The following is a 15,807-nucleotide window of genomic DNA, read 5'->3' on the forward strand; positions in this document are numbered from 1 at the left end:
GTTACCTTTTGGTTTTGACAGCACGGAGACCGAGTGCTGCACTTAAAGATCTTAATTCATATTTAAAATTATTACTCAATTGAAGGACAGGGGAAACTATCAAGGGTGCCAGATGGGAAGGACATGGTACTGACAGCAGGAGTTGCCCCCAGGTCTGTTCCCTTCATTTCAGCACTAAGGCAGTAAACCTGGTAAATCCAGAGTCCCCAAGCTGGGACTTGGGGACTTAGTGTAGCCTATTACCTTTGATATCTCCCAGTGCTGTGCAATATCACTTCCCTCTTTCAACCTCAGCACAGCCCAGATCTGTCTCTCCAGCATTATCCGTGATTGTGGCCTGTAGGAAAGTCAGCAGAGGGGAAGGAACTGCGTTTTGCTTTCCTCAAATCATACTCTCACTGCAGAGCAAAAATACCTTTTCTCCTTCAGCCATGTTGCTCATTTTCACTGTGGATCACTCAAATCATGGACATGGGCACTGCAAAGCTGTGTCAGTGCGAAAGTTGAAGAGAAAACAAATTATCCAGAAGCACACTTGATCTGTCTCCTCTCCCTCAGCGCACTTGGAGGAGGTTCTGGATAAATGATGCACGGCAAGGCGATGAAATCAGGAGTAACTCTGATTTTACTCCTGGCGTGCTGCCGTGCAGCCTCGGGAACCAGAGGTGCTCTTGTGCTCGTCTGAAGCGTGCGAGTCCTGCGGGAGTTCCACAGCGATCCTAAAGCCTTGGACCCAGCTGGTGATTTTTAATTGATGCTGCTCCGTTTGGCTTCAAGGTTTCCAAAATAAGGCGGACAACAACAAAAAAATTTAAAAGTTCAAGATGTGAAGAACATCAAGTGACAAAACTGTGTAAGTGTTTTATAAGGTAGTTTTATTAAGTCTTTTGTCAGTAGAGATGTTGCTCCTAACTACCTCTTTATGACTTTTGAGCCACATGGATTTCTAAATATAACTTTCTAGTATCGTTATGCCTTTTAAGACCAGTGTAGAAGAGAACAGTGTAATCAGTAGGGGTTTTCTGTCCCAAGTAAACGAAAAAACTCGTTTATCTCAAGTAGACTAAAGCCCTGTGGGTTTCGTGTCCCATGTCACCCAACGGGGCCGTGTGGCGATGCTGGCGCAGCCGAGCGCAGCCCTTGGGGCCGCTGTCCGAATGCATTTGGAAGGGCACGGACACACTTGGAGCGCCGTGTGTCTTTGTGCTCCGTGCTTTTGTTGCCCGTGCGGGCGGAGCGGGGCCGGCGGGAGCCGCGCTCCCCTCAGAGCCCCTGAGGGCGGCAGCAATGGCGGCGCCGCTCCCTCAGCACCGCCCTGGGGCGGAGCGGCCGTCCTTTGGCGCCAAGACGGGAGCGCGGCTCCTCCGGGTCCCGCTCAGCCATGTCCGCCCCCGCCGAGCCCGGACACTCGCCCGGCTTCAAGAAGCCACCGGCGCTGCTGCGGCTGAAGCGCAAACGCCCTGGGCGGAGGGTCGATTCCGCCGCCGCGGAAGCCGCCGCTGCTCCGGCCCCGCGGGGCCCCTGTGGAGCCGCCCGCCGCCGCAACCCCTTCTCCAGCCTGGACAACGCTCCGCAGCGGGCGGCCGCCCCTCAGCCCCCGGCAGCGGCCCCGGCGGGCGGGGATCCATCGGCAGCGCCCTTCTGGCAGGTGAGATCGAGCCCCGGCAGCGGGGACCTCAGCCCTCAGCCTTTTCCCGGAGCTCTCAGCCCTCGGTTATCGCCCTAAGCCCCTTTTGGAGCAGCCCGGGGCTCGCCCCCGCCTCCTGGCAGGCCCTGCTGGGCTGGAGCTGCTGCTCTACGCTGGGTGCGGGTCCTGGGCTCGCCCCGAGGCGGGTTTGTCTGCAGCCCGAGGTGCCGAGGATCACTCGGGAAATGTCACTGCACGGGCAGTTTTTAAAATGATCAGCCCGGTGCATCCTTTGTGCTGTGCCTTATGCTGCTCTTTCATTCAGTTTTTAGAGCCGACCTGTGAAGAGAAGCCCCCCAGGAGAGTGGAGCCTGCTGAAAGTTCTGACATCCTCACCCTAAGCCAGGTATGAAACAGGACACGCTGCTGAAAAGATTTCAGCTTTTCTCAGGACACACACAAAGCTGAAACTGTTTCACTTGATATTCGGTGGCCCATCTCTACATAAAGGAATGTACTAAAATGTCATTATTCAAGGAACTTTCTTACATTGATGTTTCCTGTTCTGGTGACAGTTTTTAAACCCAGCCTTCTGCCTGAGCTCACTGCTGTTGTAGTTCCACGGACAGAGGTTGTTGTCTTTCAGTTTTATTAACATGTTGACTATAATTTTACTGTTTCTTAGTTTTATATGTAGTTGAGATGAGGATGTTCTTCTCCAGAACAGCTTTTTGTAGTTTTTAGCTGCAGAAATGGAGCACTTCATCTGGCACGTAAGAAAGCAAGAATTCCTGAAAACCATCCTTTCAAATGGAAAGAATTTTAATAGACAATTTTTAGTGTTGTTCTAGATACAAAAACTGAAGTTCAAACTAAATTAGAAGGATAGAAAAAGAACAACAAACTGTCTTGGAGGTGCCCAGGGCTTTTTTGTGGCAGGTGACCTTACAGTCACCAGGAGAGGAAATGAAATAACCATTTTGGCATGGAAATTCTTGTCTTCATAAACATCAGGCTCAGGCCTTTTTTGTTTCAAACATTTATCCTTTTATTTGTTCCTAGTTTATGTTATTGGAAGGACTCATGCGTGCAAGGACTCAGGTGGTTTTATAGGCAATGAATGGAGTATTTCTATTAGAATCTGCTACTCAGTAAAATAAAATAATAAACTGTGCCTTTGGTTTAGCCTGTGAACAGGTTTCATTTTCTGTGAGTTAACCAATGTTTCTGTTTGGTCAGGACCTCCATTCACCTCTTGCTGTACCCAAAGCTGCCTCCTCGCCAAGACAGGAATTCCCTGCAGACTGGAGTATTAAAACACGGGTTCTCTTCGTGTCCTCCCAACCCTTCACCTGGGCAGAACACCTGAAAGCACAGGAGGAAGCGCAGGGGTTTGCTCAGCACTGCAGAGCTACAGAAACCACCTTGCCCCAGAGCGTGCAGGTGAGGGCTGGGTGAGGGTGGCTGGAGGTGTAGTTTTGTCTCTGGCAGCTTTGCTGTCCCCCTCAAACCCTGTTGGGTCCGCAGGAGCCGCGGCTGTGCTCGGAGCTGCGCTGTGCCTTCCAGCAGAGCCTCGTGTACTGGCTGCACCCGTCCCTGCCCTGGCTGCCGCTGTTCCCCCGCCTCGGGGCAGACAGGAGGATGGCTGGGAAGGCCTGTCCTTGGGCACAGGACGAGGCCTTGCAGCAAGTGCTCATGAGTGACTGGTAAGTGCAGCTGGATTGCTGATGGGTTGGGTAACAGTGAGACAAGGAGATTTTAATTCATTACAGAATCATGGGATGGAAGGGACCTTAAGGATCATCGCTTCCCAACCCCTGCCATGGCAGGGACACCTCCCACTGTCCCAGGAGCTCCCAATGTCCAGCCTGGCCTTGGGCACTGCCAGGGATCCAGGGGCAGCCCCAGCTGCTCTGGCAATTCCATCCCAGCCCCTGCCCACCCTGCCAGGGAACAATCCCTGCCCAAGATGCCAAGATCCAGCCCTGCCCTCTGCCCCTGGCAGCCATTCCCTGGCTCCTGGCCCTGCAGCCCTTGGCCCCAGTCCCTCTCCAGCACATCAGTAGGGGAGAATTGCCTGCCCTGACAGCGCTGTTTATTCCCACTGCCAGGTCCGTGAGCTTCACCTCTCTGTACAACCTGCTGCGGGCCCGGCTCTGTCCCTATTTCTACGTGTGTGCAGCGCAGTTCTCGGTGCTGTTCCGCGCCGCGGGGCTGGCGGGCAGCGCCGTCCCCACCGCCGCCATCGCCCCCACCACGCGCGGCCTCCGCGAGGCCATGAGGAGCGAGGGTAAGCACAGCTGGGGCTGCAGCACCGACACGGCTGTGACAGAGCCCTTCACTGCTCCCTTTCCTCCCCACCAGGCATAGAGTTCTCCTTACCTTTGCTTGAGGAAAGTAGAACCAGGAAACAGAAAAACCCGGAGAGTTTGGCAACAGAAGCAGCCTCGGGCCTCGGCGAGGGCAGCGCTGTGGAGGATGCGGGGTAAGGTCTGATGTTGTGCGGTGCTGGAATTCAAGGGCGCTCCAGGCTCCTGCACAGTCCTTTTGGAAAAGCTTCCTCAGAGGCACTGCCCTCCTAACACTGATCTGTGTCTCCAGGGAACCTGCTCCCAGCGATGATGATGATGATGGAAGTTTCTCTTGGCTTGAGGAGATGGGAGTCCAAGACAAGGTGAAGAAACCAGATACTATTTCTATCCAACTGTATCCTTTGATCTTCCAGATGTGTGACACCAGGAAACCCTGCAGCTGTTAAAATGCTGTGGTACACATGTTCTGGAGAAGTTCTTGAGAACTGTTTTCCAAATATGAATCTTCTCATTCCTGTATGTTCTGAGATACTGCATTTTTCTATTTTTTTTCATTTACTTCGCAAGTATTCCTAGGATTTGAAGCAAGGATTTAGATGCTGCTTAATATTTGAAGAACAGATCTGGATGAGTGCAAAGCTTGGTGGGGATTGGTTTTGGGGATTTTGGTCAGATGGGGTGTGGGGGGGTTCACTGCTCCAGCTTTTTGGCACATGGATGCTTCCCCGTGGTTTTCCCTTGACTCGGCTCCCCAGTCGCAAGGAGAAGCACGAGGTGCAGGTGGATCACAGAGCCGAGTCGCTGGTGCTGGTGAGAGGCAGCAACACCTTCAGGCTGCTGAACTTCCTGATCAGCTGCCGCAGCCTGGTGGCCGTGGCGGGGCCGCAGGCGGGGCTGCCCCCGACGCTGCTGGCCCCGGTGGCTTTCCGGGGCGGGACCCTGCAGACGCTCAAGGTGAGGGACACACAGCTGCCTCTAGGAAGGGGAAGGAAGCTGTTTCCTTCCCCAGGGATCAGACCCTGATTTGCTGGCGTTTCCCTCAGGCACCGCAGCGGGATTGCTGTGGCTAAAGCCTGAGTCATCATTTTGTCTGCAGGCAGAGTCTGTTCCTAAATCCTTACAGCACATCCCTGCACTGACCTGACATCCCAGAGTTCCCTTTCCTCATTTCCCAAGAGACAAGAGGCTGAGCAGAACTGCCCAGAGGGAAAATGGTTGTTAAGATTCTCCCCAGATCGTGCAGGCTCTCAGAGCCCCTGAGCCACAGCTCAGCAGCTTTTCCTGCCAGGAATGGTTCAGACTGGGAGGGACCTGCAGGATCACCCCGGTCCCACCCCCTGCCATGGGCAGGGACAGCTTTCACTGTCCTGGGTTGTTCCAAGCCTCATCCAAGCTGGCCTTGGATACACCCAGGGGCAGCCACAGCTGTGCCAGGGCTTCCCCACCCTACAGCCAAGAATTCTTACCCTATATCTAACCCAAATTTCTTCCCAGTAAGAACAGGATGAGCTCCTTGTTCCACCAGGAGTTTATCCTGTTCTTCTGCACTTCCCAATCCCTGCAGCATTCCTGCAGTCCAGGGGGTACATTTTAGGAGTTGTTACAGGGAGTAGACAACACTGAGAAGTGTTTCTGTTTTCCGTGGGCTCTGGCAGTGTCAGAGCTGCTGAGAGCTCGTCCTGGCTGCGGTGCTAAGCGCGGTGTTGTGCCCTCAGGCTCGGACTGTCAGCGGCCGTGCCCGGGTGCAGGGGGGCTTTGAGGACGTGTTCAGCCTGGAGCTTCTGGGGCCCGTCCTGCCTCACACCCTGCACGCCCTGACGCTGCTGCTGGGCCCGGCACAGCGCGGCTCCTTCCGTGCCCTGCTCAGCCCCCACGAGCCCAGCGCCGCCTTCAACACCTGCCCGGCCCCGCCCCAGGTGAGAACACTCCCCGCAACCGGGCCCTGCCCTTCTCGGTGCCGTGGTCTCGTTCAGCTGTCGGGGCTGGGGTGGACTCGATGATCCTGAAGGTCTCTTCCAACCTCGTCATTCTCAGGGCTTGGCACCTGAATAGCCGGGATCAGCAGCTGCGGCCCCGGGGCAGAGGGGAAACGGGAGCTTCCCACAGAAACACTTATTCCCTGTGTGTGCCCTTCACAGGAAGGTGTGCCCCAGGACCTCCCTGCCTGCGGGCTGCATCCCAAGACTTTGGAGCAGCTGAGTCAGTGTCCAACCCTGGGAAAATCGTCCCTCCGCTTGCTGGAAATGAAGGATTACTGCTACACCTGGAAGGCCTAAGGAACACCAGACCCTGGAGCACGGTGCTCCTTCCCAGGGCTGCAGGTGCTGAGCTTGGGGCAGGGCAGGAGGGACACGAGTGTGTCACACATCCCTCACAACTGCTGCGCATCAACACTTCCAAGGGCTGTGAAAGAAAGGAGGGGAAAGGCTATGGACATCTTTTTTTATTGTAGAAGGTGTTTTTTAAATAAAACGTGGTTTTATCGGTCTGGTTTGCCCCTGGCAGGTCGGTGCTCCCCACACACACTCCTGCTCCAAGCATGGAATTCTGCTCCTGCTTGGGACAGGAACTCATAACCAGGTTGGAACGAGAATCCCCCAAGAAAGAGGGGAGGGACCAGATGAGCTTTAAAGTCCCTTCCAGCCCAAACCTTCAGGGATCCCATGGATGGGTGGAATGCTTGGCAAAGCCCCTTCCCAGACTTCACAGCCCCCCGCCACCCTCGGTAGCTGCACCTTGGTGGGTGGCACCTCTTGAAGTGGGGTCATCTTTGAACTCCACAGGGAGGAAAGGAGGTCAGAGGGCTCCAGAGTTGTGGCTGCAGTGGGATCGACTCCCCAGAGCTGCTCAGCAGAGCTCCCACACCCAGCCCGGCCTTCCAGGGAGCTCTGCACAAACCACAGCCCCAAGGGGAGCAATGAAATGGCTGCAGCACCTGAGCAACAGAAAGAGCTCAGGCCTTGGCAGGGGCTGCCCAGGGAGCTTTGCAGTGCCCATCCCTGGAGGTGCCCAAGGAAGGGCTGGACGTGGCACTCAGGGCTCTGGGCTGGGGACAAGGTGGGCATCGGCCACAGCTGGGACTCCCTGGGCTGGGAGGGCTTTTCCAGCACCAGGAATTCCAGGGATCACAGACACAGCACGGAGCTGCTGTGTGCTCCCAGCAGGGGCAGGGCCTGAGCAGGTGCTCTGAGTTTCCCTGCAGGTAGAGAGGTCACAGGCCTGTTGGGAAATGTCACTTTTCCACAGCTGTTGGGTGAACACATTCCTGCAGCAGGAAGGCCAAAGCTGAGTGGGAAACAGAAGCAATTCGTGCTTGTGTTCTGGTGTTTCTTACTGGAAATGAAGCTCAGCTTTCCCTGCTGGTGCCCCTCAGGGTCTGGGATCACCGAGCAAACCCCTGCAAACTGAACACGGGCACGGAGCAGCCCCTGAGCCTGGGCCAGCAAAAGCTTCCTCTGCCTCCAGATCCCTTTTGTGCAGGGAGGGGCAGTGCCCTGCCCCAGGGATCCAGCAGGGATGCAGTTCTGCTGGAATTCCTGGTGATTAATCATGGCTTTACAGAACTGCTGTGAGCTGTCAGCCCCAGGAGCAAACCCCAGCTGCTCCCAGCTCCGGGAGGCAGGGCTGTTCCTCAGGGATATGTGGCTCCAAGGAACACACAGCACCCCCACCTTTAAGCCATGAAATCCAGACCTTTCCCTAATGGTTATTTTTTAAATGGAGTCTTTAGTGGGACTCTGCTGCTGGGGAGATCTCAGCTCTTTACCTTAAACGTGGGAAACAGGGACACAGAAAAGGGAACACAACAAGGACAGAGGGGTTGTACATTCCCAGATTTGTGTCCAGCTGTGAATTCTGAGCTGCCATGGAGAGCACGGATTGAAGGGAATCCTCAGCAGCTCCAAGGTTTGAGCTCAGCCAAACCTGGTCAGGAGCTGCTCCAGGCCCTGGGCTGGGGCTGGACACCCCCCAGCACTCCCAGGGCGCTTCCTCCCACATCTCCTGGGGATTTCACACCTCCCAGGCAGTTCACAGGACAAGCTCCACACATTTAGTCAGAGACCAAAGGCGAGATGCCAAAGGGAAAAAAGTTTAATTCAAGACAACAACGTCCATGAAATGAAGATCAACTGAAGCATTTCCAGAGCGCCTGGACAGACTCAGAGGGGCTTTTCTGTCTCGAAACCAACCCCAATTCTCTGCTGCTGCACAGGAAACACCAACCCTTGTCCCTGCAGAGCAAGGAGACTCCGTGTTCCGTGACACTGACGGGATCCACACGGCTCCAGGTACCGGGAATTCCTCAGCTCCGTGGCCCCACGGCCAAAGGGTCCCTCCTGTGAGGCCAGAGCAGCCTGGCTGGGTTTGTTCTTCCCCCAGACCCGGCTCAGGTTCTCTCACCTCACAAAGACTTGTCTGGGACAAGCACCTGAACGACCCAAGTGCAGAATCCTGGCAGCCTGCTCCTAACTCCGATCCGTCAGGGAGGGTGCCCTGCCCCTGGCAATCCCACGTGCACACAGATCAAAGAATAATGCTTCTTAAATAAAAAATAAAAAGCAGGAAAAGCTTTCTACATCTTCTCTGCTGTCCAACTGCCCAAACTCTGGATCAGGCTCCTTGAGGGCCTGGGATCCTTAAGAAACATTTCATCCCAAGGATTTATTCTGTAAGAGTTCGAAGCAACCAAAAATAACCAGACTGCTCCTGCCATCCCAATGGCTGTTGAGAATCCTCACAAAGCCACTTCTGTATCGTGTGTGTTTCTTGCAGAAGGCATTTTGGCGTATTTGAATTCCCCTTTCCTGGCTTGGCATCCGCTGGAATTACTGTTTACTGACCAGGGGTGAAGATTATGAACTTGTGCTGCTTTATTGACCAAGTTGGGTACAACAATTGAAGCGTCATTCTACCCCCTTCCCTCCCCCCAAATCCAGTTGTAGATTTTGTTAAGAGTTTAAAATTCACATGAACCACAAATCCGAACGATCAGCATCAGGCAGTGGATTCACTGGTCGGGAAGAGCAGCCCCAGGCTCCTCCCTCCCTGCTGGGGCCCTGCAGGAGCCACGGCGTGTCCGAGTCTTCGCGTCCCCGGGCGCGGGGGGCACCGAGGGGCAGAGCCCGGGCACGGCCCCCGAGCACCTCCCCGAGCCCAGGGAACGCTGCAGCCACTACAAAACTGTATCAAAGGGTCAATGTTCCAACAGGAGAGGAACTGCAGGAGCTTCAGCCAAGGGTCTGGATTTCTGATGCCTCCAGAGTCTGTCGTCTGATTTTAGTCGTTTAAGAAATAATTACATCACTAATGTAAACAATATAAACATACCAAAAACTAAGTATGATTTAAATACATTTGGATGGTACAAAAGAAAAAACCTGTGGGTGTCTGTACAGTTTTTACAAGGTGGGAATCGCCGATGTATTTACAACATGAGAGGGGCAAATACCATTTCTTGTGCAGAGTAAAACGCTCAGAACCAGTGTCCCAGCAAAGCCAAGCTTAGCGGTGTGAGGCACTCCTGAACATGGTGGTATTGACCATGCTTTCCTTTGGTACGAGTCCCATGGCCTGCAGCGCCGCCGTGGCCGCCGTGGCTTTCGCGTGCTTCTTGTTAAGGCTGGCAAAGGTGGGCCTGTACTCGTTGCCATTGACTCTCACCTGGCACGGGGGAAGGAGGGGTCAGCCAGGCACACTCTGGGGGATTCCAGGGACACTCTGAGCCCTTGGCAGCACAGCCATTTAATGTTTTGGTTTGGGAGGGACCTTAAAATTCATCCCAGCCCAGCCCAGCCGGGGCAGGGACACCGCCCGCTGTCCCAGCTGCTCCCAGCCCCAGTGTCCAGCCCGGCCTTGGGCACTGCCAGGGATCCAGGGACAGCCCCAGCTGCTCTGGCAATTCCATCCCAGCCCCTGCCCACCCTGCCAGGGAACAATTCCTGCCAAAGATCCCATCCAGCCCTGCCCTCTGCCACTGGCAGCCATTGCCTGGCTCCTGGCCCTCCAGGCCTTGTCCACAGTCCCTCTCCAGCTTTGTTGGAGCCCCTTCAGGCTCTGCAAGGAGCTCTGAGCTCTCCCTGGAGCTTCTCCTCTCCAGGGGAGCACCCCCAGCTGTCCCAGCCCGGCTCCAGCCCTGGGATCAAGTCTCCCTGGTTTCCAGATTAAAGTGCTCCAGGGACCCGATTTGGCCTCTCCAGGAACAGGACTTGCACATTCCAGCACCGAGACGGCTCCACCATCCTCAGCCAGCCCCGTGAGGTGTTTCTATCAAACAGAAACATGGATTTCATCCCTGGCATAGGAGAAGCAGCACAGGGGAAGCCGAAACCCACCTTGAAGATGAAATGTTTGCGGTGATCAGGCCCACTGTCATCCACCAGCACGAACTCGGGGGGCGTCCACCTCCTCTTGTTGCAGATCTCCATCAGCGCAGACACCGGGTGCTTCCCTGGCACACACACATTCCAGGGTTAGCATCCAGGCAGCCACTGGGAATTGCATTATTCCAGAAAAGAGTCTCACCTGAAAGATCCTTCATCACCACGTAATGGCCAGACCTCTTCTGGGCCTTCTCTCCCACAGCAACGAGCCCTGCAAACAACACAGGCACGATGACCTTCCCCGTTCCCACTGACCCCTGTGTCAGGAACAGGGATCACAGGGGACACCTGCAAACTCCACCCAGCCCTCAACCCTCCACTCTTCCCTCCATTCCACTCATCACATTCTTCCCAAAGGCTCCAGGAAGACTCTGAACCCGCCAGGAGGAAAAAAACTCTTGAGTGGTCTTACACAAGCCAGAGAACACCTGGTTTTCCATGGAAATCTGGTTTTCCATGTCCTCTTTGGAGAAACAAGGAACAGGGGAGAAAGTGAAGAACATCCCGCCACTGTTTTGTGCAGCCCAGAGTCCCCCCCTGCCTTCAGTCTGCCTCAAGCACGGGGAGCACAGGAACCATTCCCATTATCCAGGAATGTCCCTGTGTGCCCTCTGCCAGCACTGGCACCACGGACCCGGCTCCCCCTGCGCTCTCTGGTTTTACCTGTGCTCCACCAGCCCAAGCTGTCACCTCCATCCCACCTGGAAACAAAGCAGCAGAGCGTGGAACAGCCCCAGAGGGATGCAGGGAGCACAGGCTCTCCTGGAGTCACTGCAAACACCAAAGCTCAACACTGCTCTTCTGAAAATCTTACAAGACTAAGAAATAAACTGAAGAACTGCCAGAAATGTCTGGAATTCCAGTGACAATCCATGAGAGAAATTCAAGTTTCTCCCCATGGATTTTGCCACTCTCAGACTCCAGCCTTTCAATATTCCTTTGTTTCTTACCTCAAGTTTTCCTGTTGTGGCTCTGGTGAATGAAGACAGGGAGATACTGCAATTGCTGCCAGTGTCTTCCTGTTCCTTCAGCTTTTTTTTGGGTGGCATTTGGGTTTCTTTTGCTTTACAGGAAAAATCTTTCCCTCCTTATCAGGTATTCATCCCAACATTCCTGCAACCCCTAAGCAGGGACTTTCCAAGGGGCATGAAGGCATCAGAGACAATCCCTGAAGGAAAGGCTGAGGGTTTTTCCTCCCTTACAGAATTTTAAACCCAAACCTGACAAGGGATTCTCATCCTCACCTTCTGTCTCTGGGATCTCAACTGGGAATTTCAAACAAGCTGCAGCCTCCTGAGTCCATTCCTGGGACCAGGAATTGTATTTTACTGGGGTGGGGGATGTTGAAACAATGTCTAATAAATTCCTTACAAAACAAACCCGGGTGATGGGTTAATAACAGCCTTCCTGCCAAACAGTGTGGACTTAAAAACTCTACAAAGAAGTTTAAAAAATGTATGTTTTACCCATTTAATCACCCAAGAACATGAATGTCTGAGGAACTACTTGACCTCAATATACAACCCCTAAATATATAATAGCTTGCCCTATAAAAATATTACATATATATATATAATATATATTATATATATATATATTTTCCTACTTCTCTGGTAGCAGGACACTTCCTGCCCCCTTGTCTCCCTGTGCCACAGACCTGGGTGACCCAAGAGCAGAGGGAATTTTGCTTCCAGGCACAACTTTTGTGGGAATGATCAGGTAAGGTTGCACATGAGCATAAATATTTCAGAGCCAGGAAATGCAAAGCACAGCCCAGCTGTGTGAAGGCTATCCCTGGTTTCAGGTGGCTCTCAGAGGCCAGGAGGAGTCCTTGGCAATCACTGTCACCAGCCACCTTTTGGGTTGCATTTCCTTCTTTACACAGAAAGGATGTAAAGAAAAACGTGTCAGGAGTTTGGCCATTCCAAGCTCAATTCTCAGCAGTGACAAAAGCTCAAAACACAAACCCTGAAATCCCAGAAAGGTTTGGGTGGGAAGAGACCTCAGAGCCCACCCATCCCCACCCCTGCCATGGGCAGGGACACTTCCCACTGTCCCAGGCTGCTCCAAACCCCATCCAATGGCCTTGAAATGAAAATTCTGAGTATTTCCATCCTTTGGGTTGAGATGGGATTGAAGGTTCCTGGTGCAGAAGAAATGTTTAGAACAGTAGGAATCTGTCCCACAGTCAGTGTGGAGCTGTTGTTTTGTTCCATGCACAGCAGAACAAAATTGAATTAGAAATCCTGACTGCTGAGTTTTGCAGCTTGGATTTGAAGCAGTCAGAACCTGGAGAGGTTTCAGATGGAAAATCTCCAGCAGCACTCAGCACACAAAGCACAGTGGCCAGGCTGAAGGAGCAGCACCACTGCCTGGGGCTCACTGGGTGGTTCTGCTGCACCAAGAGAGTTCTCCCCTCTGGCCATGGACAGGAATCCATGGAAAACAGGGGAGGCTTCCATGTGAAGTGGAGGCTGAAGCTGCCTCTGCCCCCAGCCCTGAGGATGAGCAGAGAAGCCTTCAGCAGGATCAGACTGGAGATGAACAGCAAGGAAACGAGGGACGAAGAAAAGGACCAGAATCCACAGGGAAGCCCCAAAGCCCTGAGTGTGAATCACTCACAGAGCTCAGCTTTGGGGCTCCCAGCTCTGTCCTCACCCCACCATTCCATCTTCTGTGCTTCCTGCTCCAGCCACTTTCTCCACAACAGCCACTGCAGCTTTTCCACAAGGACAAAGCTTTGGACTGACCCCAGGCCTTGGCAAACCTGAGGCAAAGTCCCAGAACCTGTTCATGTGCCAGGGAAGGCACCCAGAGAGCACCTCCTGCTCCCAGGGGCCTCTGCCACCTCCAGGCAGCCGTGATAGGTGAGAAGCCACGAGACATTTCTGAGGCAGGACTCACCTTTTCGATCTGTCTTAAAATCCACCATGATGGGCTCAACGCTGCCTTCCTTGTTCTTCCCAAGCCCTTCTCCTTCTCTCCAGCCCATTTTCCTCATCAGCTGAGCTCCCATTCCTCCAGTTACAGGGGCTGCTCTTAAGAACTGATCCTATCCAGAAAAAGAGAAGTAAAACAAGGCCTAAAGTTAGTGCTGGGATTTTAAAGAAGAAGTGGGAGCTTCCAAAAAATGTTTCTAACAACTTTTCACAGACTCAATTTAAAAAAAAAAAAAGAAAAAAAGAAAAAAAAAAAAAAAGAAAAAAAGAAAAAAAAATCCACCTGAGCTCTGTGGATTTTTAGCCCAAACCAGTGCGTGGAACCCGGAACTCACGCGGACACACGAGACACAAATCAATGTTTGGCAAAAAAGAACAACTTAGGAAAAGTCTAAGGTGATCCCAAAGTGGCAGTGACCCTTTGCAGACAGATGTGTTTAATCAAGCAACAACCATCCGGCTCTAAACACTCTGCTCTGATCCCAGACATCTCCTCAGCTCGGGAAGTGGGAACTGATCCCGGCACGGCTGTGCCAGGGGCACCTCCTCGTCCAACAGAACACAAGCACATTTAGTCATGACATTCACAGGCTGTTTAGGCGTATTTAAATCTTAAAAAAAAACCTCTCCCCACCTGATTCGTTACACAGCAGTTGCACATTCAAGTTCTACTCTGAAATTCCACATGGAACAAACAGGTTTTGCTTTCCCCTCTCTTTATTTTAACGGAAAAAGGCGCTTGGCCCCCCAGTTTAGCAGCAGCAGTCGTCACATTCTTTCAAATGAGCATTAACAAAAGTTGTTAAACGGTGAAAGCTTATCAACAGAAAGTTTAAACATCTGCTTTGATGTAAAGAACTGTAAAAACTCCTTAAATGTTACGTACCTAGGCCTCGCTGGCCGCAGTGTTGTGAATAGTAGGGCTGGCACTGACCGTGGCAAGAAGGCGGCTACAAGGATTTGACCCTGAAACAAGTTTCCATATAGAGGGGTGAAAGTTCACAGGTTATTCTGTGAACTATCATCTCTCGTGCCCCCCCGCTGACCCCATAAGCAAGTCAAGCATTTCCATCACAGCAGAACCTCGCTCGCCTTCCCGCACAAAGGCTGGAGCCCGGCACGGAGCGGCCGTCGGACGCTGCGCCAGCACAGGCAGCCCCGGAGCCGGGCAGGGCTCGCTCCCTGCCCAGCCACATCCACACAACACTCGGGGTTCTGCTTCCTTTGGAGCTGTGCTTGCAAGAGCAGGAGTTTCCCAGAGTTGACAGAATCGTGGAATGTCCTGAGCTGGAAGGGACCCGTCGGCACCGCGGGCTCCGACTGCCGGCCCTGCGCGGACGGCCCAAGGATCCCAGCCTGGGCATCCCCGGGAGCTCCTGGAGCTCAGCACAGGCTGGGGCCGTCCCCACCACGGGGCTGACGGGTCCCTGGACTCCCAGGGCTGCCAGGTGCCTGCCTTCCATCGGCAGTAACACCACCGTGTGTTTTTCAGGGATTTCCAACGCACCACCGTGTCCAGCCCCCAGGCCGGAGGCTGGCACAGGTGTGACAGGAAAGTCAACGCCAGGAACGCTCCCAACCTCTGCCTATGCCCAGGAAATCCCTGTCTGGATCCACATGGATCCACGTGGCTGGAGGAGCAGAGCTGGGGCTGGTGCAGACCCAGCCCCTGGGACACAACATCCACAGCCCTTCCCTCGCTGCCCGCTCCCTCCTCCCCTCTCTTCCAGGATCATCCCACAGGAGAAGCACCCCCAGGACAGCAGGGCAGGCCCTGGAGCTGGGAGGGCAGGATTTGGGCTCCCTGGCTGTTCCAGCACCACGGGGTGTGTTCAGTTCACAAAGGACACAGCGCAAGCTCCTGCTGAGGTCACTGCGGGCTCACTCGGCTTTCCCAAACCCCTGGACGTGCCCTGGCTCAGGGCTGGAGCAAGGACAGAACAGAACCAAGGTATCCTGTTCCTGGTCAAAAACCCGAGCCCTGAGCTCCTACAGAGGAATTACCAGAGCCTGAACAAACTCCAGAAACTGCAAACAGGAAGTTCTAAGTTCCAAAGGGCAGTTTGTTACAGCACCCTCCCACGGGTGAATTCGGGATCCTGGCGGGGAAGTGCAGCAGGAATTTTGTGCTGACTCTTCAATGTGACCAACAGAACCAGGACAAAAATACTTACAAATTTATTATTATTAATAATAATAATTATTAATTTAATTCCAGAATACACAAATACTTGTGCATCCCACTAAAAGGCTAGAGGAAGGAATTCTGGTACCAGTGGGAAAGGAGCCAGGAGAAGCCCACTCGATGAGGAAGCAAAGGTCTGCAGCAAGAAAAAGGTTCTTGCATTTTGATTCTGGTTTGGCTTTTTTCTTTCAATAGTGAAGTGAATGTAAAACTCTAATGCCACCTGTACATTGTATTTTTCTGTGGTTTAGTAAAAGACAGCTTCTCTCAGCCCATGATTTAATGAGGGGGTAAAGCTGGTGCTGGGTTTGGAACTCATTGGAAACCAGAGAAGTAACAGAAGTGTTCACAAAAGCAGGGAAGG

At 53.4% G+C, this 15,807-nt stretch overlaps 2 protein-coding genes across 3 annotated transcripts in view; one reads left to right on the forward strand and one right to left on the reverse strand.

Moving 5' to 3' along the window:
- Window positions 1-63: 63 nt before the first annotated feature.
- On the forward strand, window positions 64-6,426 carry DONSON (DNA replication fork stabilization factor DONSON). The gene is made up of 10 exons (XM_015618872.3): window positions 64-1,648; window positions 1,953-2,033; window positions 2,867-3,070; window positions 3,155-3,333; window positions 3,739-3,917; window positions 3,992-4,112; window positions 4,229-4,333; window positions 4,695-4,893; window positions 5,655-5,855; window positions 6,078-6,426. Exons 1-10 carry the CDS (start codon window positions 1,382-1,384, stop codon window positions 6,213-6,215), a joined length of 1,674 nt encoding a protein of 557 aa, XP_015474358.1. The 5' UTR covers window positions 64-1,381; the 3' UTR covers window positions 6,216-6,426.
- Window positions 6,427-8,013: 1,587 nt separating this feature from the next.
- Window positions 8,014-15,807, reverse strand: part of SON (SON DNA and RNA binding protein) — a 36,661-nt gene continuing 28,867 nt past the window's right edge. The window contains exons 9-13 of one of the 2 annotated variants that reach the window (XR_001519604.3): window positions 14,145-14,224; window positions 13,224-13,371; window positions 10,462-10,530; window positions 10,272-10,387; window positions 8,014-9,600 (exon numbers count right to left, since the gene is read on the reverse strand). Coding sequence is in view for 1 of the 2 variants with exons in the window: in XM_015618725.3 (XP_015474211.1) it covers window positions 9,442-9,600; window positions 10,272-10,387; window positions 10,462-10,530; window positions 13,224-13,371 (492 nt within the window). In the remaining variant the exon portion in view is untranslated. The remainder of the gene's footprint in view (window positions 9,601-10,271; window positions 10,388-10,461; window positions 10,531-13,223; window positions 13,372-14,144; window positions 14,225-15,807) is intronic. The other variant, XM_015618725.3, reaches the window with a different exon arrangement.

Source organism: Parus major, chromosome 1 (genome assembly GCF_001522545.3).
Source record: "Parus major isolate Abel chromosome 1, Parus_major1.1, whole genome shotgun sequence".
Classification (NCBI taxonomy): domain Eukaryota; kingdom Metazoa; phylum Chordata; class Aves; order Passeriformes; family Paridae; genus Parus; species Parus major.